Source organism: Ursus arctos, unplaced genomic scaffold, assembly GCF_023065955.2.
Source record: "Ursus arctos isolate Adak ecotype North America unplaced genomic scaffold, UrsArc2.0 scaffold_13, whole genome shotgun sequence".
Taxonomy (NCBI): domain Eukaryota; kingdom Metazoa; phylum Chordata; class Mammalia; order Carnivora; family Ursidae; genus Ursus; species Ursus arctos.
The window spans coordinates 67,845,413-67,872,562 of record NW_026622797.1 but is presented as its reverse complement, the minus strand read 5'-3'; the positions used below and the strand labels follow the sequence as shown (position 1 = coordinate 67,872,562).

Genomic DNA, 27,150 nt, shown 5'->3' with positions numbered 1-27,150 from the left:
TTCCAAATATGATTTGGAAAATGAAGAAGAGATCACTATTTCTTTGCATCTATTGCATATGCATATGAATACAAACACCAACATTATATCTCCTTGGCTATAAAGAGATTTTTAAAACTTCAGGATCAGAAAGTTTAGAGTTTGAGACTGTGACAAACGGCACCCAGCTCCTCAGCAGGGATGGAACCAGGATCTGAGGCAGGGAATAACTTAGCTGGACTGATCATAACACAACTGCTTCAGATTAATGGTTGTACTCCCTACTTTTCACATACAGGTGCTGCATGGAATTCATAGTTAAAATATAGAGGACTTTTCTGAGCCATTCTGCAGTGCCAAAGTGGAAACTGTGTCTGACTCCGCCTCACAGCCTCTCATACTTCTTGGGCTGTCAGAACTGAAAGAGACAACTAATACCAAGCCCTGCAGGGAGGGACAGCCCTGTGGCCTTGAGTCTTTCCATAATAACCTCTGAGTTGATTAAAAGTGATGTTGACAGGCTTCAGTACTTCTTGGGTTTTATGGATTCTGGCTGTTAAATGGAGCCTCAAGGACTAGAAACCTATAAGAATAGCATTAAGATTTTTACTGGACTGTGAGATGTTCTAGAAAACAAAATAGAATAATAGTCATAAAATGTAAACTATTACTTAAACTTGAACATGTCTATAAAAATAAGTTATGAATAATACTTTATATATACACAATTAAGATAAAAGTATTATGTGAAGATATATGGAAATACCATCCCCTACCTCCAACGAGGGACTTCTGAAAAACTTCTGACAGCTTGAAAGCATACAAACAAGAATTAAGCAAAATTTTACTTTAATCAAAACTTCCCTTTTTAATTTCAAAGACCGTATACGAAGATATAATGAACTATATCTCTTAAGAAAACTCAAGTCATGTAGAGCCTTGTATAAATTAACCTTAATCTCAATAAAGTTAAAAGAAGTTAGTCTTGGATGAGGGTGAAATCAGCTTCATTTATAGCACAAAACAATAGCAGATGATATGTGAGGCAATTCCTTTCTGACTCTGCATGATAACTCATTATAAGATGATCAGTGATTTTATTTAGTTATTGGTTTTATTTTATGATAAAACGAGATAATCACACGTTTAAAATCAAGTTCTTCAGATGACGAACTTCCCCTAGAAACCTAAATTTATGTTTTCAATACCTTTTTGGTTAATTGAAAAATTTGAAAAAACATATTTTATTCACTTTTTAGGGTTCTTAATTTGGGGTCCTTAAACGCCCTTAAAAGGCGTCCATGTAGGGCGCCTCGGTGGCGCAGTCGTTAAGCGTCTGCCTTCGGCTCAGGGCGTGATCCCGGCGTTCTGGGATCGAGCCCCACATCAGGCTCCTCCGCTGGGAGCCTGCTTCTTCCTCTCCCACTCCCCCCTGCTTGTGTTCCCTCTTTTGCTGGCTGTCTCTGTCAAATAAATAAATAAATAAAATCTTTTTTAAAAAAAGCGTCCATGAGACCTCTGAAATTATAAGTAGAAGTGCATGTATTTTTCTAGAGAGAGTCCATAGCTTTCATAAGATTCTGAAAGGAATTAATGATCTGAGAAGAGAGTCACTGACTTGGGTGAAAGTTATATACAAAAGGACTGAGCTTGTTTGAAAAAGGAACCTTCCGGATGACTTTGGAAGACGTTAAGAGAGAAAGGTAAGTTGGAGTAACTTCCCCTAAAAACAGTGAAACAAGCATGAAGATGTACTAATGAGTCTAACCCTATTAAATAAAGTCACATGTTTGTGTCTTTAAAGCTTGAGTAAGAAATTAGAACTAAAAGGTGGGTAATAGGGGCGCCTGGGTGGCTCTGTCAGTTAAGCGCCCGCCTTTGGCTCAGGTCATGATCCCACAGTCCCGGGATCGAGCCCCACATTGAGCTCCTTGCTCAGCAGGGAGCCTGCTGCTCCCTCTGCCTGCTGCTCCCCCTGACAGTGCATGTGCGGTCTCTCTCTCTCTCTGACAAATAAATAAATAAAACCTTTAAAAAAATAAAATAAAAATAAAAGGTAGGTAATAATGGAAGAGTATATATGTGTGTAACAATGGTTGTAATGACTCATGCTATTCATTAATAGTGCAGATATCTCTTGTCATGCTGTAGCAAATTTCTGAATTCATTGAACATTTGTCTATATATCTATTATCCATTTTGTTATTTTTCTCTTTCTCATCTTTATAAAATGGAGCTGCTTTTTCAAAATACAACTGTAACATGTCTCTAACAAAAAGAGCCTCTAACACCAAGCCACTCAAACTTAGTCTTGTGATGTTAATGAATAAGAATTCTTTTTCCTAATATTCAAGTGAACAGTTTCCTATCTTATTTACCAAAAAAACTCAACCAATAGGCTCTTAAGGAAATCAAAGCAGTTTCCATTTATTAAAGGTTATATCTGATATCTATGCTACACAATGTAGTACCATTACATTTAGTTTAATGGGAGAAAGATGAACATAACAAGTACTGGTATTTCACGTCCAAAACAAGTCAGGCGCAAGGCAAGGGAGGAAATGAACCTTACTAATCTCAAGCATTTAAACTATGATTCTTTTATTGTTTTCCAATTAACTTGTAAGTATTCTAATTAGGTAAGAATCAATATAGCATTTTCATAAGAACCATGAGAATTATGAAGGAACTTCAATGATTAATAAAGATAAGAAATCCTTTCACAGTTTATGAGAGAAACATTTCTCACAGTAACATCAAAAGGAAAAGAAAGGTGCCCTAAAATAATGGACCTTTTTCTACTGAGTTGATTATCCAGGCATTAAGGAGGGCATGTGATGTGATGAGCACTGGGTGTTATATGCAACTAATGAATTACTGAACTTTACATCTGAAACTAAAGATGTACTATATGTTGGCTAATTGAATTTAAATTTAAAAACTTAAATAAATTAAAAAAAAAGATAAAGGGTTGACAAAGGATTGACCTTGGCTGTCACTGAGCTTGTTAGGAAAGGCTTGGATAAAGAAAATGTTGTCAATAGATCAGGTGAGTGACGGAGTAAGAATTAACCTCATATGTACACTTAGACTATGTTTTTGAAACGTAACCCTCACACACACACACACACACACATTGTACCCTTCCCTAAATATATAAGCCTCTCACTTTTTAGTTATTTCAGTTCTAATAAGGAGAAACAGGATTTTCCAAACCAACAGACAGAAAAAAATTACGCTTTCAAAAATGTTCCTGCAGAAACTTATTAGGATTCCTGGCTACACTGATGAATTAGGTGAACAGGATAGAGAGAGAAGTTTATGAAGAAATCTTTGCCAACTTGTGTTCCAGGGATATTAAAAATAGAAGAAAACAAATGTATCTGAATACTTGCCACTACTTAAGAAATTAGAAAAGTTCAAGAGGGTCCACAAGTTAAGATCCTGATGGTGAGATTTTGACAGCATTTTGATTTAAATGAAATTAGTGGAGGTATTTAAAGAGGTGCTGATGCTATGGTAACTAAAATAAGATTTTTCATTAAAAATGTCAATAGTGTTACTAAACCTCCTCAATATTAAATATCTTCTATGTCCTATTCAGAAAAATCCTTGTTTTTCAAAGCATAAGAATATATGTCATGTATGCAGGTAGAAAGGAATTTAAACTCACACCCCTCAACTGGAACAAGAAAAAAAAACTCATACACAGCCAAAAAACAAATGCAAAGAAAAATCAGAGAACAAAAAACATGAAATAAATTTCACAGGCCTGTTGGAAAATGTTAACAAAAAGTTATAATAACAAAAAAGAATGATCTCAAACTGTCCTTTTTATTAACTACTTTGAAGGTTTATGATATTATTCCATTTCCTACAAGAGAGCCTAGATGGAATCTAGGATTCAACCTTTAACTAATATTACTATAAAAACAATTTTTGATGAAAGATTGAATGCTTTCCCTCCAACATCAAGAACAAGGTATAGATGGTCTGTTCTCACCATTTCTATTTAACTCTGTACTGTAGATTTTAGTCAATGTAGTAAAGCAAGAAAAAGCAATAAAAGGCATCCAGATCAGAAAGGAAGAGGGAAAACTATCTTTATCCTATGAAATATACAGAAAAAAAGTACTAGCACTAATAATTGAGTATAGTAAAATTGCAGGATTTAAAGTAAACACATAAACATTGTATCTTTTTATGTACTACCAATGAACAATCGGAAATTGAAATAACAAATACTTTTATATCTAGAAAAATGTTTCTATAGTCAATGTCAAAGAAATTACTGTCTATGTTTTCTTCAAGGAGTTTTATGGTTTCAGGTCTCATATTTAGGTCTTTAATCCATTTTGAGTTTTTTGTGTGTCTGGTATAAGAAAGTGGTCCAGTTTCATTACTCCACAATATAGCTAGCTGTCCAGCACCATTTGTTGAAGAAGAGACCATCTTTTCCCCACTGTATATTCTTGCTTCTTTTGTCACAGATTAATTGATCATATAAGCATAGGTTTATTTCTGGGCTCTCTATTCTGTTCCATTGATCTATGTGTCTACTTTTGTGTTAGTACTATCCTGTTTTGATTACTACAGGTTTGTAGCATACCTTAAAATCTGGGGTTGCGATACTTCCAGCTTTGTTCTTTCTCTAGATTGCTTTGGCTATTTGGGGTCTTTTGTGATTCCATACAAATTTTAGTATTATTTGTTCTAGTTCTATGAAAAATGCTGTATTTTGATAGGCACTACATCAAAATAACAAGCTTTTGCACAGCAAAGGAAACCATCAACAAAACAAAAAGGCAACCTACTGAATGGGACAAAATATTTGCAAATAATATATATAATAAGGGGTTGATACCCAAAATATATAAAGAACTTCTACAATACAAAAAAAAAAAAAATCCAATTAAAAAATGGGCAGACGACCTGAACAGACATTTCTCCAAAGAAGACATATACAAATGGCCTACAGACATATGAAAAGATGCTCACCATCACTCATTATCAGGGAAATGCAAATCAAAACTACAATGAGATTATCACCTTACCTCTGTCAGAATGACTAGACTCAAAAAGACAAGAAATAACAAGCGTTGGTGAGGATGCAGAGAAAAGGGAAGCCTCTTGCACCACTGGTGAAAATGCAAACTGATGCAGTCACTACGGAAAACAGTGTGGAAGTTTCCCCCAAATTTAAAGATATTATTACCATATGATCCAATAATTCCACTACTGGGTATCTATCCAAAGAAAACAAAAATACTCATTCAAAAAGATACATGCACTCCTATGTTTACTGCAGCATTATTTATAATAACCAAGATATGAAAGCAAACTAAGTGCCTATCAACAGATGAATGGATAAAGAAAATGTGATACACATGTGTGCACGCCCACATACACTGGAATATTAATCAGCCATAAAATGACTGAGATCTTGCCATCTGCAACAATATGGATGGACCTAGAGGGCATTATGCTAAGTGAAATAAGTCAGAGAAAAACAAATACCATATGATTTCATTCATATGTGTAATTTAAGAAACAAATGAATAAAAAAAGAAAAAAAAAGAAACAAACAAAAAACCCAGACTCTTAAATACAGAGAACTGATGGCTGCCAGAGGGGAAATGGACTGGGGGAGGAATGAGTGAAACAGATAAAGGGGACTAAGAGTACACTTATCTTGATAAGCACTGAGTAATGTACAGCACAGGTGAATCATTATATTGTACACCTGAAACTAATATACTATTATATGGTAATTATATTTCACTTAAAAAAACCTTTTTCCTATATTTATTTATATAAAATTATGCAGAAAAGTCTTTATAAAAATGTTAAAAAATACTTTTATAACATCACAAATACAAAATATTTATGGATAAATCTATTAAAAATGTACAAGGCCAATACACTGGAACAAAATATTGTTGAGAGATATTAAAAACCTAAATAATTCAAGAAATATATGGTGTTTGTGAATTACAAGACTCAATATTGTTAAGATGTCATTTCTCCTCAAATTGATCTATAGATTCAACATGATCCAAGTCAACATTCCAGTGGGCATTTTTAGAGAAATTGACAAGACGATTCTAAAATGTGTATGAAAATTAAAGGAATCGGATTAGTCAAAACAACTCTGAAAAAGAACAAAGTTGGAGGATTTACCCTATCTGTCTCCATGACTTATTATAAAGATACAATAATCAAGATAGTGTGGTATTGGTGGAGGGATAGACACATAGATAAATGGAACAGAACAGAGTCCAGAAATAGATTCACACATATATAGTCAACTGATTTTCAACAAAGATGCAAAGGCAATACGATGGTAGAAAGGACAGTTTTAGAAAAAATGGTTTTGGTGCTTGCTTCAGTAGCACATATACTAAAATTGGCCCCTGCTCAAGGACAACATGCAAATTCGTGAAGCATTCCATATTTTAAAAATTAAAAAAATAAATAAATAAAAATAAAAATGGTTTTACAGCAAGTGGATATCTATGTGCCAAAAGGCAGGGGGCTCAGCATTCCTCTATACCTTGAATTTTGAATCATATACAAAAATTAACTCAAATAGATATTAAACCAAAATGTAAAACCTAAAACTATAAAGATTCTACAATACAAAGGACAAAAATCTCTGTGACTTTGGTTAGACAAACATTTCTTGGATCAATACGAAAAGCATGAGCCATGGGAAAAAAACTAATAAACTGAACATCAACATTAAGAACTTCTGCTCTCTGAGGATCCTGTTAAGAGAATGAAAAGAGAAGTCATAGCTCGGGGAAAAAAAAAAAAAAAGCTGCAAATCACATATCTGATAAAGGACTTACATCCAGAAGATATAAGAATGCTCACAACTCAACAGTAAAAACACAAAAACCCAATTTAAAAAAATGGCAAGATTTGAACACACACTTCACTAGAGATGTACAGATGACAAATAAGCACATGAGAAGATGCTCAACATTATTAGTCATGACAGATACGCAAAATAAAACCGCAGTGAAATACCACTACATACCCATAAGAATGACTAAGCTTAAAAAGATGGGCCATACCAGGATATGGAGGAACTGGTACTCTCACACTCTACTGGTGGAAAATAGTTTGGTTGTTTCTTAAAAAGTTAAACATACAACCGCCACTTAACCCAGCCATGGCCAATTTAGGTATTTACGCAAGAGAAATGAAAGGATGTATCCCTGCAGAAACTTGTATACACAAGTGTTCACAGTAGCCAGAAAGTAGAAACAACCCAAACGTCCATCAACAGGTGAAAAGATAAAGAAACTGTGCTATAACCATACAATGGAGTACTAACTCAGCATTAGAAAGGATGAATTATTGGTAAGTGCGACAACATGGATGAATCTCAAAATAATTATGCTGTATTAAAGAGGCTGAGAGAGGGAGAGGGGGAGAAACAGGACCGATACTGCATAATTCCTTTATATAAAATTCTAGAAAATGCAAATTAACCTATAATGATACGAATCAGATCAGTAGTCCCCTGGGGTTGGAGGGAAAAAGGAAGGGCGGGAATGAGGAATTTCAGAGGCACAAGGAAACTTTAGGGGGTGATGGATATGTTTACTATGCTGATTGTAGTGATGGTTTCACAAGTCTAAGTATATCAAAATTTATCAAACTGTATACATTAAATAGTGCTTTGGTCAAATTTAACTCATTACTATGGGCAAGAATATTAAAATAATCAATTCTTGGGCACTTGGGTGGCTTAGTCAGGTAAATGTCTGCCATTGGCTCAGGTCATGATCCCAGGGTCCTGGGATTGAGTCTTGTATTAGGCTCCCTGCTCAGCGGGGAGCTTGCTTCTCCCTCTCCCTCTGCCTCCCCTGCCTGCTCATGCTCTCTCTCTTGCCCGTTCTTGCTATCAAATAAATAAATCTTAAAAAATTTTTTTTTAAATAATCAATTCTCTGAAAATCTGACTTACTTGTTCAGCAGGGATATGCAAAAGCAAATGAAATCAGTAATTCACATTCATAATATTTTTGATATGTTGATGGTTATTTGCAGGGTTTTGATGGGTTTTGGACAAGTGAACTACATCTAAGAAAAATATACTGGAAAATGAACCATCATACCTTGATTTGTGCAAAGGGTCTTTCATAACCTCCAACATAGAGCAGACCAACATTCTGAGGAAGTAACCTACAAAACAAAACAAAATTGCATTATTTTGAAAATATTCTTCCTTATATAAGCTTGTATAATCATCAAAATTTGTATAACAAATAGACTGTGAAAAAATATCTTTGCAATTATTCTTGTCTTTTGCTCTATAAGATAGCAACCAGCCAAGGAATAATCCATTTTTTAACTACTTTGGAAACAGTTTATCACAGGAGGGTACTTTGTTTTTGTTTGTTTGTTTATTCAAGTATAATTAACATAGAGTGTTACATTAGTTTCCGGTATACAATGTAATGATTCAAGAATAATTCTTATACTTCAGAAAACGGTGGTAAATGCTGAGAATGGAAACTTAGATGTAGAATAGTTTAACATATTAGTAATTCTAGCAAAATTACCACAGAGTGTCTCTGGGAAAAAATTAAAATAAGTAATGCATATATTTAAAAATTTGTAAGGATTCAAGAAACACTCATTGTACAACTATACTATGCACTATAGGAGATAGAATACACCTAAATAACTCAGTCCCAAAACCTAATAGGAAAACCAGGCACATAAGTACATAATGCTACCAAAAGGTGCTCTCTGAAAAGTGCTATATAGATGTATTTGCCACTGCAAAATAGTGGAGTAAGAGATACTTGCAATCGAGGAAGCTGGAAAAGTTCAAATAGGTGAGATTTGGTTCAGCCTTAAAGGATGGGTAAGGCAAAGGGAGAAATTTAAACAAATCCTGAAAATGCAGAAGATCTGAGACAAAAAGTAGACAAGTATGGCTAGAGTGAGGGATAATTTAGCTGAAGATGAAAATCCAAAGGAAGTTTAGAATTAGCCACATAGAATCTCAAATGCCATATCTTTATTTTATAAGCAGTATGAAGTCATAGTTCTATAAGATATACTTAGTTCTTATAAAAAATAAATACACATGAAAATAAAAAGCAAACCACACAGAGGGTAAAATTAATAATAATAATAATAATAATAATAATAATAATAATAATAATGGCTACCTTCTCTGTATCATCCCTCCCTTCCTATTCCCACTTCAGAGACCTATCATTCCTGAGTGCATTAAACAATGTGAATGAAGAAACACCATCATTAGAACTGTCCTTGTGGAGCATACAGTGGTACAAGGTATGAGAACATAATTAAACATTCTTGTGATTATCTCATTTTTTTAAAAGATTTTATTTATTCATTTGACAGAGAGAGAGAGGGAGACAACCAGCGAGAGAGGGACCACAAGCAGGGGGAGTGGGAGAGGAAGAAGCAGGCTCCCAGCACGCAGGGGTGGGGGGAGCGCCCGATGTGGGGCTTGATCCCAGAACCCTGGCATCACGCCATGAGCCGAAGGCAGACGCTTAACGACTGAGCCACCCAGGTGCCCCTCATTTTTCTTTTATCATAAATCTTTTTTCAATGGACACTGTGAGTAAATGAACACTCTTAACCTTAGTGTACATAAAGAATATGAAAAACTTTGCTTATACTCCTTGCCCAAAGCAACTAGGCCAAAATACATCTCCTCAGAGTCTAGGTAATGAAAACTAATAGCACTTTACGGCAGTAAAACAATGATCTCAAGGATGACTGTATATTCTATTGCATGAATCTGAGAATGAAACACTGAGTAGTATTTAAAGTGAACAAAAGACTGCAAACTCAAAAGAATCTCACAGAAATTTCTCAGCATACCATATTGGTCTAATCATAAAAAATCAGAACACGAGATTGTCATAACCATCCTTTTAAATTTATAGTTAGTGACTTCAAAAATCCTATTTCAGTAATTCCAGGATATGCATTTCTTCATAGTTTAACTTCTCTGAGAACTGGATGCGTCTGATATTCTATGGTGTTTTATGGTCACTGTCTCCCGGTGACAGGTGTGAGATGGTTCTTCCATTGACTCAGTCTGGGAAGTTGTCTTCCATTGACTCAGTCTGGGAAGACTAAGAAAGCACACTCTCAAAGCACCTTAGATTTTATGAAATAAGGCAGATAGATATTCAATCTCTCAGGAATACCCTCTGCTCCTTGACATTCTTTAAAGGCTTACAAAGCATTAAAGGCCATTAAAAGAATATTAATAGCTGATGAACACAATCCTGATTAAACCAAGTTAGCAAAAAGCTTCTTAAGTTAGCAATGTAAGTGATACTTGCAGTAATTCATTTTAGCATGTTGTTGAAGGTCATAAACATGACTAAAGGCATTTGTTCACCAAATATAAGTAGAAAGCATAGGCAATGTCTCTAAGTCTCAATTGTGAAATGCAGAATTTCTTAGCCATCAATTAACATATAAGAAATTAAATCTCTCAAAAATCATTGCCAGTATCACAAATTTAATGGTAGTTATATATAGCAGTGGTAATTTATTTCCTATATAACAAATGTTCACAAAAACCTTAATAAACCCCCTTCAGAAGTAAGAATAGTCACTGTTCATACAAATAGATGCTACAGAAAGAAGAGAATAAAAGCTGGCTGACTTTTAAAAATCAATATGCCTCTAATTACTACGCATATGCATTTCAGGAAGCTTGCCAATATACCATTTAGTGTCCCCCCCCTCCTCCAACTTGCCTATCTAATAGCTACCTTTCCTTAAACAAGAAATTTCTTAAATATATCAATTATGTAGCATATACATGTTTCACTTTTTAAATACCATTCTCTCTCATTCATGTACCTATTATTACTTACCATAGATTGATTATATTACCACCATCAACTGAGTGGGTTTTAATATGTACCATAATCTAAAGGCCTGCTATGCACAAAATAATTAACACTCTGAAAACACTTTTAAGATGGGATATTTCTTTAACCGTTTTTACCTTTCAAAAAATTATTTTGCCAGATTGTATACACAATTGTTGTCAAATAATAGACCATTTTATGGTGACAGGGTACTTGCACATAATACAGCAATCATACATTTTAAATCCCCCGGTGTAGGGCATTAATTCAGCACTCATAAGTGCATTCATATGTATATGTTAAAATAGAAACCCTGACTCATTTAGTACCAAATAATTGCTTTGCCCTTAAGTTACATGAACATTAACATAACCTTTATACAAATGCTAACAACTCCTAATATATTTGCTTGTAACTAAATACTTCTGTAGTGTGGCTATCAACGAGGGAAATAGCAGGGCACCTGGGTGGTTCAGTTGGTTAAACATCTGACCTTGATCTCAGGGTCATGAATTCCAGCCCTGAGTTAGGCTCCAGGCTGGGCATAGAGCCTACTTAAAAAAAAAAAAAAAAAAAGAATGAAAGAAAGAAAAGAAAAGAAAAGAAAAGAAAAGAAAAGAAAAGAGGAAAGTAGCAATAAGACAGCAACAAGGCATGGGGGTGGGAGAATGAGGGACGGGCCTGTTGGAGTTTTTAAAAAAGTAAACACAGGTAAGACTACTGTTCATTTTGCTTCAAATTCCCAAATACAAATATTAACAAATATCTATCCTGGAAAGAATGCTGTAAAGTTATTTTCAGAAAAGTTTCTCACATGATGGAAAAATAAAACTTGTCAGGTAATAAAATGAACATTATTTAAAAGGACCTCATTCACCATAACCTAATGATATATCAGATATAAAAAAATGCTTTAAAAGGAAACCAATCTATAATTGCTTCAAATTAAAAGTTAAAAAAAGGAAAGGGAATCTTTTTAAAATAAGAATAAGCTAAATAACTCAAAATTAACTATTCTGTCTACAACCCATAATTACAATACTTACTGATAGATATATTTTTCAACTGCAACAAAATATTCTGAAAAAAAATGTAGTTTATTTATTTTTAAGACAGACAGCGTGCACACCCACGCATGAACAGTGGTGGAGGCGGGAAGGGGGGAGAGAAAGAGAGGATCTATAAGTAGGCTTCAAGCCCAGTACAAAGCCCAAGGTGGGGAAATCTCACGACCCTGAGATTGTGACCTGAGTCGAAGTCAAGAGTCAGATACTTAACAGACTTGGCCACCCAGGTGCCCCCAAATTTACAGTATCTTTAATGCTGATTTACATAAAATCGTACTTCTTAGAGAAACTACATCCAATATATCTATTGTTAGGAAAAAGGAGAATGCCCCCCAAATTTACAGTATCTTTAATGCTGATTTACATAAAATCGTACTTCTTAGAGAAACTACATCCAATATATCTATTGTTAGGAAAAAGGAGAATGCAAATGTATTTAATATGGGATCAATAGCACCCTTTTGAATTTGAGAAAAATGCATATTACTGAGAAGGCCTCTATTCTTTGAGACTCCTAGTAGGATGTAAATAACAGCAGCATATGCCCTTAGGCCTAGAAAAAACTTGGATGAGCCAATGAGTAAGTTTATTATTATCTTTAGAGACTTTTCATAGCCTACCTTTTTCTATTCTAGTTTATTTTCTAAACCCTAGTACAGGCATAACAAATGCTCTGGACTTTTGTTAAAACAAAACAAACACCACAGCCACCACCACATTTAAAGAATCTGCATGCCAACAGAAATAAGTTACATAAAAATGAAGTTTGATTAAACAAAGTATATACTGAGTGAAATAAATAACAAATAATAAATAAGACTGGGGAAGGATTAATACAATGCTGAAGCAAACAAAAGAAAATGGAATCATTTAGCAAAGGTATATAAGAAACGTTGAGCTATCTGTATTCACAGAACAAATATATCTGTAACTATATTATTATCAGACAGAAAAAAGTCAAGGTAAAAAGAATTATTGAGGTAAAGAAAGATACCTCAGAATAATAACAGGTTCAACTTGTCAAGAAATTTATATGCATCTGATAACATAGCTATAAAATATATAAAACAATTAACAATGTACATGATGAAATTAAACAAATTCACAATCATGGTAGGATTTTAAACTTTCCTCTCTTAGTCAATGATGGAAAAAACAGAGCACAAAAGCCATCAGAACACACAACTCAGTAATACCATTAGCAAAAATATATAGGGATACCACCTAACAGTTGCACAATACATGGACCACAGAATATACATACACAGAAAATGTATAAAAACTGGCCATATATGCTGGGCCATGAAGCAAATTTGAAGCAAATAAAATAATTTAGATTACAATCTTTAAACACAAGAATTCAGTTAGAAGTCAAGAACATAAAAATAACCAGAAAATCCCCATGTTTAAAATGATAGAAATACATCAATAAATAACCTATAGGACAGAAAGGACATTCCAAAGGAAATCATCAAATATTTTTAACTAGATAAAATAACAATATATCAAAACTTGTAAGGTACAGCTAAATCCAACTTAGACAGAATTTTTTTTTTTTAAAGATTTTATTTATTTATTCGACAGAGATAGAGACAGCCAGCGAGAGAGGGAACACAAGCAGGGGGAGCAGGAGAGAAAGAAGCAGGCTCACAGCGGAAGAGCCTGATGTGGGGCTCGATCCCGTAACGCCGGGATCACGCCCTGAGCTGAAGGCAGACGCTTTAGCCACTGTGCCACCCAGGCGCCCCAGATAGAAATTTATAACCCAAACTGTATATTTCAAAAAAGAAATGCTGAAAATCAGTGAGTTAAAGCAACCACCTCAAGAAATTAGAAAAAATACCACTAAATTAAATCCAAAGAAAATAGAAGAAAGTAAGCTGAAATTCATTAATAGAAAACATACACTAGATAGGATTAAAAGATTAAAAACTGTTTCTTCTAAAAGAATGATTAAATTGATAAATCCCTAATAAGACTGACAAACAAAAGATAAAGCACAGATAGTATCAGGAATAACACAGAGAACACAGCATACATATACTAAAAAATAAGAGGATATTATAAACACCCTTACACCAACAAGTTTGAAAATTGAGACTAGAAAAACTTTCAGAAAAATACAGTGAACTAAAACTGACATAAGAAAAAATAGAGTACCTTACTTGTCCTACTGTAAAAATTTTTAATGATCTCCCCCAAAGAAAGCAAAAGGTCTAGATGGATTTTTCAGCAAATTCTACCAAACATTTAAGGGAAAATTAATTCTAATCATATATAAAATTTTCCAGAAAAAAGAAGGAATACTTATATTTTAACAAGTCAGCATGAACTCTGACACTCAGATATGAAAATGCAATGTTGATCAAGAGAGAATGAAAAAACCAAGCAAGAGACCAAGGAAAAATATTTGCAAGAGGACTTTTATCCAAAATATTAAAGAACTCTTAAATCTCAACAATAAGAAAATGAGCAACCTAATTAAAAAATGGCCAAAGACCTAAACAGACATCTCGCTAAAGATATATATGTCAAGTAAGCATTAAAAAAGATGTTCAACATCACAAGTCATTAGGGAAATGAAAATTCAAATGAGTTACCACTACACACCTATTAGACTGGCCAGATCCAAAACACTGATACCAAAGAATGCTAGTGAGAATGTGGAGCAACAAGAACCGTCACTCATTACTAGTAGAAATGTAAAATGTAGAACAGGTTGGCAGTTTCTTATAAAACTAAACATATTCTTACCATATGACCCAGCACCACATTACTTGGTATTTACCCAAATGAGTGAAAAACTTACGTCTACCTAAAAACCTAACAGCTAGGTGAAAACAGAAGAAACTATGTGCTGGGAGAGAGAGGATATATGGGAACTCTCTATTTTCTGCCCAAATATCTGGAAACATAAAACAGTTCTAAAAAAAAGTTTATTTTCTTTAAAAAAGTGCAATGTTGATAACAAGAAAGGAAATGTATAGGTCAATTTCTCTCACAAACAAAAATGCAAAAAGGAGAAAGAAAAAGAAGAAGGGAGGAAGGGAAGCCCTAAATAAAATGAGAGAATATATCATGTTCACGGATAGGAAATCTCAATGTTGAATATACTTAAGGCAATGTTAATAATTCTAACAGAAAATAAGAAACTTAAAAAGCTCCTGACAAAATATACATGGGAAAGCAAAAGAACAAAAATATAAAAGATTCTTTCCTAAAGAAGAACAAAATAAGGAGACTGAGTCCATTAGCTATCATGACTTCTTACAAAGCTTCAGCAATAAAGAAAATGTGGTATTAGCATGGGAACAGGCAAAAACGCCAGTGGAATACAGTAGAGAGTCTAGAAACAGACCGTTACACATAAACAAACACTTGATTTATTAAAGGTGGCACTGCAGGACAGTGGAGAAAAGCCTTATAAGTGTTAGAAGGAAAACAAACCTGGGTAAATTCCTCTTTAATTTTAATGTGACAAAAAAATACTGGTAAATCATATTATATAAAAATTTCAACAAACCATCAGGGCAAAAACAGTATAAATAAAGTCAAAAGATACCTGACAAACTGTGAGAAAACATTTGCAATATACACTACAGAGAAGGAACTAGTAATTCTATTATTAAAAACTCAAAAACTGAAGGGGAAAAGGGCCAAAAACCTGTTGAAACAATGAGAAAAAGACATTAAAAGGCAATACACACACACACACACACACACACACACACACACACACGGACATTAAGAATACACAAAAATATTCAAACTTACTTGTAATTAGAGAAATACATATTAAAACAGCACTGAGATACCATTTCCAACCTATCAGATTGGCAAAAATTGAAACATACGGAGAATGCATTCTGTTGGCTAGCCTGGGGGAAACAAAAGTTCTTATATACTGTTCTTGAAAAAGCAAACTAGGACAATGGTCATGGAGGAAAACCTGGCATTGTCTAACCACACACACACTTAGCTTTTGACCTAATAATCTCTCTTCTAACAATCTGCATTGAAGATACACCCCCCAAAACTCAATAATACACATGTACAAGGCTGTTCACTGCACACTATTGGTATGTAAAATACTGGAACAACCTAAGTACACAGCAGAGTAGTTAAATAAGTTACAGTAAATCCATACAATGGAGTAATATGTACTGTAAAAAATGAGGAAGATCTCTAATCACTGACGGGGAGCAATCTCTAAGATATGCTTACTGATAAGTGAAGAAAGAAAAGTAAAAAAGGATATATAGTATGTTACTCTTTTTAAGACTTTATCTATTTTAGAGAGATAAAGAAAGAGTGCAAGCGGGGAGAGGGGCAGAGGGAGAGAGAAAGGGAGAGGAGACTCTGCACTGAGCACAGAGCCTGACACGGGGCTGGATCTCAGGATCCTGAGACCAGGACCTGAGCCGAAATCAAGAGTCGGACGCTTAATTGACTGAGCCACCCAGGCGCCCCCATAATGTTATTCTTAATGTAAGAAAGAAAAAGTATTAGAAAATATTCAGGTAACTGTTCATTTGTACAAAAAGATTTCAGGAAAGCTAAAACAGAAACTCTAAAGATTGTTTTCCTTTAGGGGCAGGTATTGTGGTGAATGAAGAAGGACAATTTCATGAGAATACCTTTTTGTAAAGTCATGATTATTACATATTTTTTAAGATTTTATTTATTCATTTGAGAGTGAGAGCACACGTGAGCATGAGCAGGAGGAGAGGCAGAGGAAGACGGAGAAGCAGACTCCCCGCTGAGCAGGGAGCCCAATGCAGGCCTTGATCCTGGGACTCTGAGATCATGACCTGAGCCAACGGAAGATGCTTAACCGACTGAGACACCCAGGCGCCCCAAGTCATGACTATTATAACCATGATAATGTTTCATACACCAAATAAATAAATAAGTAAACAATCAAAATCAATCAGAATGTTGAGGGAACCCAAAATGGAGTAAAAATAACTGTATCACAAATGAATAACATCCAACATTAAGGGGGATGGGGATGAAAAAGAACTTTGACTACATTCCATAAGGCTACAGTAGAAAGAACTGTACACAAATATAGTCCTTGAGCTAGTAAGCTTGCTTCTCACAGGGGTATGGGTTAGTAATTCTGAAAATGTTATATGTATACTAGGAGTTAACAAACAAATAAATACATCATGGATAAGGAGATGCAGGTTTCTCACTGTATAAAGAGTTACACATAAGCAAAGGGGAAAAGCTAGAATTAACATTATGATGCCGGATTGGAATCAGAAGTATTAGCAGGAATTCATAGCTTTTAATATATTCACAGATGGATAAAAAAATAAATATAAATGTGTTTGTAGGTGCATGTTAATATATGATACATTCCTAGCTCTGAAAACTGAGAGGGCCTATAATGACACCAAGCAGCAATGACCAGACTGAGGATCTAGGTTTTTCTATCATTACACACACAGTGGGGTCCTTGGAGAAATGGCTGATTCCTGGACTGCAGGCAGGAAAATATAAGAACCTGGAACATCTATGGAACTAGAAAGTAAGGAAGTGCTGAAAAATATTGAGAGAATGTCAAAAAGACATAGAAACCAAACTGAAATTCTCAATGACCAAAGCCAAAACAGCAACATAAAATGAGAGTACTGGATTATGTAACCCACAGAATAAAATATTCTTAAATCCTTACTAATATAAACAAACATATGGGGAAGGGGGGACAGTTCTTTAGAGTAAAATTCCCACTGATACATTGAAAAAGAATGAGGGAAATTGAAATTCACCATTATTTGAAATATTCACCAAATCAAAATTGAAAAAACACCACAGTGGTGATTGTTACAGACAAAAGCCAATGAAAGATGTTAGAACTAGAAGATGAAAATATGAGAAACCTGCTATTTGCCTAGTCTCAAAGTTTCCCCCAAGAAACACTTATTAATTACAAAGAAAATATAGTGACTTTAGAGAAACCCAAACAAGTAACCAAATCTGACATCACGGTAGTAAGATTTATCAACATGCCGTCCCCTGCCCCAACACCATAAAACACACTGAGAAAGACACAATATCACTTCCATGGTGTTCCTGCCAAAAAGTACTGAAAAAGATCAAACTAAGGGACAATACATGACCAGTATTCTCCAAAAAGTGTAAAGATCATGAAAAACAAAAATGAGGTATTGTCACAGATTTGATTAAGGAGACATGAAAACTAAATGCAATGTGGAATCATGGATGAGAAACAGAATATTACTGGGGAAACTGACAAAATTAGAATAAGGAATGTAGTTAAGTTCATAGTATTGTACTAACATTTATTTCCTGATGTTGACAATGGGGGAAAACAATGTGACAGATATATAGGAATACTCTGCATTATTTTCGGAACTTTTCTATATGTCTAAAATTTTAAAATAAAAAAATTTTAAAAACATGCCATGAGACAACATGGATGGGCCTAGGGGTTACTACACTAAGTGAGTCAGACAGAGAATGATCTGATTCATATGGTTTCACTTATATGTGGAATCTAAATGGGTGATGGGTATTAAGGAGGGCACTTGTTATTATGATGAGCACTGGGTGTTACATGTAAGGGATGAATCACTAAATTCTACTTCTGAAACTGCTATTACAATATGTTAACTAACTGGAATTTAAATAAAAACTTGAAACAAAAAATTTAATTAAAATAAATTTTAAAAACAAACAAAACAGATCCTTAAATGCGGAAAGCAAACTGATGGTTGCCAGAAGGGAGGCAGGTAGGGGGATGGACAAAATAAATGAAGGCGATAAAGAGGTACAAACTTCCAGTTATAAATAAGTCACGGAGATGAAAAAAAGTACAGCCTTGGGGATGTAGTCAATAGTACTGTAATAACGTTATATGGTGGTTGTACTTACTGTGGTGAGCATTGAGTAATATGTAGAATTGTTGAATCACTATGTTGTACACCGAAAACTAATATAATACCGTCTGCCCATTATACTTAGAAAGAAAGAAAGGAAGGAAGGGGAGGGGAGAAAGGGAAAGGAAGAAAGGGACAGCCTGTCCCCCACACCATACCCAAAAATTATCCCGAAACAGATTGAGGAACTGAATGTAAGACCTGAAACCATAAAACTCTCAGATGAAAATATAGAAATAAGCTCCTTGACATCAGTCTTTGCAATCATTTTTTGACACCAAAAACAAAGACAACCAAAGCAAAAATAAACAAGTGGAACTAGTCAAACTGAAAAGCTTCTGCAGGGCAAAGGAAACAATAAACAAAATGAAAAGGGAACCTACAGAACAGGTGAAAATATTTGCAAATTAAATGCGTAATAAGAGGTTAACAACCAAAATATATAAAGAACTCTTAACAATTCAACAGCCCCCCCCAAATCCAATTAAAGTATGAGCAGAGGAACTAAAAAGACATACAAATGGCCAACAGGTACAAGGAAAGGTGCTCACCATCACTCTCAGGGAAACGCTAATCACAACCACAATGAGATATTATTATATGTTACTCCTTGATAAAGCTATAAAAAATGTACAAACTTCATCTTCCAAATTTTGTTAAATATATTTAAAAAATAAAGTCTACAACGGTTCACAGGCCATACAGCAAACCGAGCCTACAAATAATTCTAAATTGATCCACTGATCATTCTAAATGAATAGATTTGTTACTTGAAGAACTGCTTGTGTGAACATGAAGCAGAACAGTTTGAAAGTTTAACAGGGAAATCATTACATACATACAGATTCCTGCCTAGTTTGTTATCTAATGATACTAAACATTCTATGGCTTCCTTCTACCTACAAAAGAAGAGATGGGAGAATGACTTATGTGGGAAATAGCCCAAATCTAAACATCTGAAATCATCGGAATCATCACCGTATCCATAAATGTTCATCTCCTTGACAATGACACCGTGATGGATGTTATGTGTAAAGCACATTTGTTAAAAGGTTAAATGGAGTAAAAGTTTCATTTCCTGTTATTGGCAAATTCTGGACCTTCTTTTATTTTTTTTTCCTTCTGTTTTTGTTGTACTCTTCCCCTGTATACTTTGGACAAGAATTTGACCGTGAAGTCCTTGTTTTCCCCTGGGAAAATGTAGGAACATTATGTTAAGAAGCCATTTCTACAGGAAAAGAAGTACAAAAGATGCTCTGGAGAGTAGAAACAGAGAAATTTAAGCTGAGTGGACATAATTCACAATTCAATTTTTTCAGTCTAAATTATAGCACCATGTCACATGTTACCAGCAATTTCAATAATAGCTATGATCAATCAAAGAGAAAAATGTTGTTGTTTTTTTAAATCACAGACCCCAAAATGACTGAGATTGTTATATTTCACATTGAAAAGAATTACTGCAAATCTGAATTTCAGCTTCATTGAGCTCTTTACAAAATGCTGACTGACACATGAACTATAACCAAAAATACAGAGAACTGCCTAAGTGTCTCATTGATAGAATACATATTAAATTGGTCTTCTCTCTGCTATTAATTTTAATTTGAATATTCCCCTAGTAAATATTATATATTTTATATATTAAAACATGGATTATAGTAGGTACAGCATTATTATTTTTTCATCGCTAGGCACATACTGGCAATCTTTATTTTTAAAAGTAATTAATTTTATCTTTTTTATGACTATAAAAATGAATCAGCCTATTTTGAGTTAGCTCAATAGATAGTTCCTCCTTAATTCATCAGTACGTTTTTTGTTCAAACAGAGTAACTACTGACTGGTTGTACTTTGTAGAGCCCTTAAAGGAACTTTTTACCAGCTATTGAATAGCTCATGTAAAAGAATCTGAACTATCACAATTCATTTTATATTTTATTTTGATATCTGTTTCAAACGTACTTCTAACTAATGATATAATACTAAAACTCTTTAACAATTACTTCAAATTTAAAAGTGACTGTCTAGAATACGTAATTGCATGTCAATTATTTTGCTTATAAATGACAATATTTATCCTTGAAATATGTTTTGATCAACTAACAATTAAAAGTTAACATAATGTGTGAGATAGTTCAACCTCAATAATGTAACAACTATAATCAAGCATTCAAGACAAAGTTCCAGAATCTCATTTGCTGATAACAGAAAATAATGAAATGTCCCTAAGAAAGGCATTTTCACTGGATAGTGCCATCAATGTTACAAAGCATGGCAATTTTAACATTTCTTAAAACATTAATATACAGGCGCCTGAGTGCCTCAGTCAGTTAAACGTCTGACTCTTGATCTCAGCTCAGGCCTTGATCTCAGGGTCATGAATTCAAGCCCTACACTGGGCTCCACACTAGGGGTGGAGCCTACTTAAAAAAACAAACAACAAAAAAACCCCACATTAATAAAAATTAAATGATACCTCGCTGACTAGGACCACATTTGATAAATGACTTAAAGACCTTCATATCCTTATGGCTAGGCTAATTTGATTTTTCCTGAAAAGTGAGATGGAGGTTATCTAATAATCACAATATTTTTCCATTCATTTTTCCCATTCTATTAAGTGACTGATGTGAATTCTTACAGCAGGTTATGGTCATTACAACTTTAGAATATGCTCAGCAAAAACATGATGGACAGTAATATAATATTATTTTTCTCCTCAAACTAACCAGGCTTTCAGAATGACTTAAATGGTATGGTGGATGCATTTTAAAAACCCATTTCTTTGTACATCAATGTTCACGGCAGCATTATCCACAATAGCCAAAAAAAGTAGAAACAATCCATACGCCCATCAAAAATTGATAAACAAAATGTGGTACATACATACAATGGAATTATTATCTGGCCTTAAAAAAGAAATGAAATATTGACACCCTACATGGATGAATCCTGGTAACATTATGCTAAGTGAAATAAGCCAGTCACAAAAAGATTAATGTATGAGTCCAATTATGTGAGGTACCTAACATAGTCAAATTCATAGAGACAGAAAGTAAAATCGTGGTTACCAGGGACTAACTTGAGGAAGAACAGGGCATTATTGTTTAATGGGTACATAGTTTCTGTTTAGGATAATGAAAAAGTTCTGGAAATGGACAGTGGTGATGGTTGTACAACACTGGAAATGTACTTAATATCATTTATTTGTACACCGAAAAATAATTACAATGGTACATTTTATATTATACATATTTTACCACAATTTTTAAAAGCCCAAAAATATCCATTCCTAAAATACATGTCTATCAACAACTTTAAACATTTTTCTCTTCTCGATTTCCAGAGATTGTTCCAGACCTCTTCCTTTCTCCAAATCTCCTCAGGTCCATCCTTGTCTCACTCCAAAAAACCCTTTCATTTCTCACCGAATAGAGAAATCTAGTCTTGAGCTGCAAGACTATTCATTATTCAATTCCTCTGTATTTCTGTACATACATTCTCAGTTTCCCTGCTTGTCTTGACCATGCTAAAGCTATCTAGTCCTCCATTTACTTGATACTTTTTGGACTTTATCACTTACTCTTTCTTTTCTCGAAGACATGAAATCTTTTATTTTCTTCTACTCTTGCAGTTAACAAGGAGGGTTATAAGGTCAGGAATGGTAATTCTCAAGTTGAGTCCACTAAAGATTACTAGAGTGATAATATTTATGGAAGTAATCCACCTAAGAGAGACAACTCATGATGCTGTGGAAACAATGGCTTGAGATTATGGAGCAGGTCTGAGTCCTAACTGTAGTGCTTATTAACTATATTACTTTAGGCAACTCACTTAACTCCTCCTTAGCTTTAGTATTTTGTTGGACAAATGGGTTTAGCTTACTTCACAGAGATCTTTTGAGGATTAAATAATATATGTATTCAATTAATATTTATTAAATCAAAATCAGTTGAATACATTAAATGACCAAGGTACAGTCTCAAAATACATGACAGTTTAAAAGGAAGAAAAAATTAATTGCCTTGTGTGGAAATACGGAAGTTTGTGGTTAATGACAAATAAGAGAGTCGAAAATTATAAACCTGTCAGAATTTATATGCTACACGCATATCTACATGTATGAAAGAGGGAGAAAAAGGCAGATGATATCCTTTAAGATCACCTAACCCTTTTTCTTTATTATCTGGCCTAGTCACATAGTCACAAAGCAATCTTCCGGTGACTAAGTTTCCTGAGTAGTTAGATCAGAAATGAGATACCGTAAATAGCAGGCCTAAGTATGTATGTACAGCTGACCCCTGAACAACATGGGTGTGAACTGCACAGATCCACTTACATGCTGACTTTTCCAATAAATACAGTAATGAATTTTCTCTTCCTTATCATTTTCTTGGTAACATTTTCTTTTCTCTGACTTACTTTATTGTAAGGACCTAGTACATAACACATATACAAAATATGCATCAATCAACTGTTTATGTTATCGGTAAGGCTTCCAGTCGACAGTAGGCTCTTAGTAGTTTTGGGGGTGGGGGGAGTCAAAAGTCATACAAAGATTCTAACTGCATGAGGAGTTGGTGTCCCAAACCCTGCATTGTTCAAAGGTCAACTGCATATGTGTGTATCTCTGTGTGTGTATGTGTGTGTGTGTGTGTGTGTGTGTGTGTGTATAGACATACATACATATGTAATGATATATCATTACAAATTGGTACTGATAATTACAAAAACAACAGTAATAATAGTTATTTGCTAAGAACATCAATATGCGAGGCCACGTGCTAAGCTTAATTTTACATTACACTGGTCTTCTTCCTAGTATGAATTTTAATTTAGGACTGTCATTTAATCTTGTCAAAGAACCTCAAGAGTTAGGTATCATTATTATCCCCATTTAATAGATATGGAAGTTAACAGAAATGACTAATTTGCCTAAGGGCACACAGCTTGTAAGAGGTAGAACTAGGAATCTAAATTCTCTTCCTCTGGTTCTTTGTTCTTAATTTTCATGCATTATGGGCCCTGTTTTAATAATTTACAAGTTTGGTTAAGGATAATTAATTTCCCAAAACATGATCAACTCTGAGTAATAGAATCAGTCTGGGGCTTGCAAAGCTCTACCCAACCTCTTCAGATGTGTGGAGTATCTCTTCAATCAACAACAAGGGAGGAAAATTAAGTCAAATCTGTATTCATCTTGGCTCTCCCCCATCTTCTTTCTCCCTTTTCATGAAAACTGAATCACTTATTATATATGCCAGCCTTTGGGCCAGGTACCATAGATATAAAGATAATCCCTACCGCCAGGAGCTCATAGCCTTAAAGAGACAGCAGTTTTGAAGTAATTAAACTATAAGAAACTAAGACAAATTGGTAAATCCTATTACAGATTCACATGAAGTATGTATTGTAGCAATCTGAATACTAAAGACTTAAACTCTGAAAGTAGAAGCTTGAATGTTAAGTGGAAACCCATTTGCTGGTTTTTAGGGAATTCCTTGTAGATGCACTATGACTCAACACTGGAACCACTAATGGGAGTTTTCATATTTTAAGACTCTCTTATCAAACACCATGAAATGTCATCATATAAAATTTTATATTACAATCCCAAGCTTCTAGTACTACAGTGCCTGACACAAGGGAGATGTGATCAAGGGTTGCTCGGTAAGTAAAAAACAAAAGTAAAAAAAGGGGAGAAAAATCAAAACAAACAGAAAACCACACTATACCTCCTTAGGGAAGAACTAACCATTAATAATAAGTTAGTCTAAACAATACTTGAAAAATATAATGCAGATTTTTAAATGAATGGATATAAAGCAAATTTATATGTAATTACTTTGCTATAAAATATTTTGATATGCAAAACCAAAATTGACAGCTAAAGTTCTAGCATGACCTAAACAAGATAAGACTACCTAGACTTAGGGAATTTTAAAGTAGGATTTCTACAAATGAGACGACAGATAAAGCATAATAGAAATAATGAAGAAGTTTAACAGCTTCCTAAAACTCTTCAATTTTAGAAAAATAAACCCGAGGTATTCATGCAAAATTTAAAAATGTTGCTTGCTGTAGTACAGTCTAAGCTGGAATTAAAATGTTTGGAACTGGGGCGCCTGGGTGGCACAGTCGTTAAGCGTCTGCCTTCGGCTCAGGGCGTGATTCCAGCGTTCTGGGATCGAGCCCCACATCAGGCTCCTCCGCTATGAGCCTGCTTCTTCCTCTCCCACTCCCCCTGCTTGTGTTCCCTCTCTCGCTGGCTGTCTCTCTCTCTCTCTCTGTCAAATAAATAAATAAATAAATCTTTAAAAATAAATAAATAAATAAATAAATAAATAAAATGTTTGGAACTATCTGTGGCATTAAGAGTCAGCAATAAATTATTTTGTAAATGTTCTGATTATGGCTAGTGGGGCCCAAGTTAATTTATGTCTAAGGTCAAAATTAAATATTCTACTTCATTTCCTAAAGTTTGGTTATTATTATAAACTCACAAGTTCAGAGCCTCCTTTCACATTCTAGCAGGTGATACCCAAAAACAGGTATTAAAATAGCCTCTTTCTAAGACCAGAATTTCTGCTTCAGGAGTCTGAATTGATTATATGTGAAATATTGGAATGGGAATGGGAAGAATGAGAGTAGAGAAGGAAAATAAAGTCAGTAAAACAAGGAACACCAAAAATAAAGAATATCAGCTTATTAGCCAAGAAGTTTTTTAGTATGCTAATATTCCTTAACTCAAAAAAAAAAAAATAATAAGAGGAGCAAGACAGCAGCAGCAGGCAAGGGGCATGAGGCAAATCTTAGAATCAATATGAACGCTGAGTATGTCATCAATGCACTGAAATGCCCTTTTTGGGGAAAGAAGGTGGGAAAGTAAGCCTGTTCTGGGTGAATAAATAAGGTAAAGCAATGTGTTGCGTCTGAGATCAGATTAATTTTACAAGGAAGTGGAGATATCTTTACATTGTATTTTACCAAGTACAACGCTTATAACAATCTTTGCCATCAAATAAAACACAAAGCTAATAAAAACAAAAAGACACCGTGGATTTATCTGTTATATATACATAATTTAGAGATGGATGCAAAGAAATGTTACTATAAATGAGAAACAGCACTGATAGATTTTCTGTCAGATATCACATAAGAAAAAGGGCTCTATAATTTAAATGGTTCTATATTTTAAATGATTCCAAGCAGCAAGTTGGAAGCTTTGGACTAGTACTGTTTTTAAATGGAATTCTACTACCATACCTAAAAAGACAAGCACATTTCAACTATTTTGTAAGGTAAAATATAATTTAGTAAGGCAAGTATCAAGGTAGCCTAAAATAAAGTGAAACAATTCCATATGTATACAAGGCACAACAAAATTAAAATCTAAATGTGCACAGATACTGAGGGAATTTAACTACTTCGTAAGTACTTAAGTTAAATTTCAACAGTCTGCCGTGCATTAGAGAGGTACGCAAAAGATGACAAGCACCGTAAGTGAAGACATCCTGAAGAGAGATGGCAGATTAGCTTCTGTCTACCTGCTACTGCCATAACTAAAATCATCCAAAATACTTTGTTCCATTGTTTTCTTACAGTACCTATAATGTTGTTTACAAACTACCTACCAATGTTGCTTATAAAGTACTTGCCAAATTTGTATTTACTGAAAGTTTTAACCATAGTTTAAAAGAAGTCTGACACGGAAGTGAAACTCAAACTAGGTAGCTACTTATAAAATATGAAGAGCACAGTACTTCCAATTATAACCATTCCGGGCTATGAAAAACACGATTAAGGAAACAACTTCCTATGTGTAATAGCAGTTTGAAATGAAATAGAAATTTCATGGATTAGTGTATGTTGACACAAATAACTGCACACAAGAATGATGGTTCCGTCTAAGCTACTGACTCTTCATACAGCTCTTTCAGGGAAGGGAGGGCAGAGTTGCCAGGTGTGAAGAACACTAGGAAAGGAAAGAATCCCTTTGTACAAGGAAAATTTGTAAGAGTTAATATACTAATTCATAATTTCTTTAAAGGAGTATTTCACATTTTAGCTTAACTTTTCTTCCCTTTTTATTAATATTTCATAACTCTTCTGAAATTGCTATTCCCCAAAAGGGTGCTCGGCAGAAATAAATGTGGAAACTGAGCCATCACAACAACAACAACAACAAAAGGGGCAGGAATAAAGAAAGAAAATCGATGCTGACTGCATCATCAAGAAAACACAGTGAATTACACTGACAAGAGGTCCTCTTGCAGTAATAAAAGTGCAGAAACAACTTGA

General features: G+C 34.3%; 1 protein-coding gene across 3 annotated transcripts in view; it reads right to left on the bottom strand.

Moving 5' to 3' along the window:
• RNGTT (RNA guanylyltransferase and 5'-phosphatase) overlaps positions 1 to 27,150 on the bottom strand; it is a 316,627-nt gene that overhangs the window by 43,467 nt on the left and 246,010 nt on the right. For all 3 annotated transcript variants that reach the window (XM_057311201.1, XM_026511830.4, XM_057311200.1), the window contains one exon: positions 8,109 to 8,175. In XM_057311201.1, coding sequence (XP_057167184.1) covers positions 8,109 to 8,175 — 67 coding nt within the window. The remainder of the gene's footprint in view (positions 1 to 8,108; positions 8,176 to 27,150) is intronic.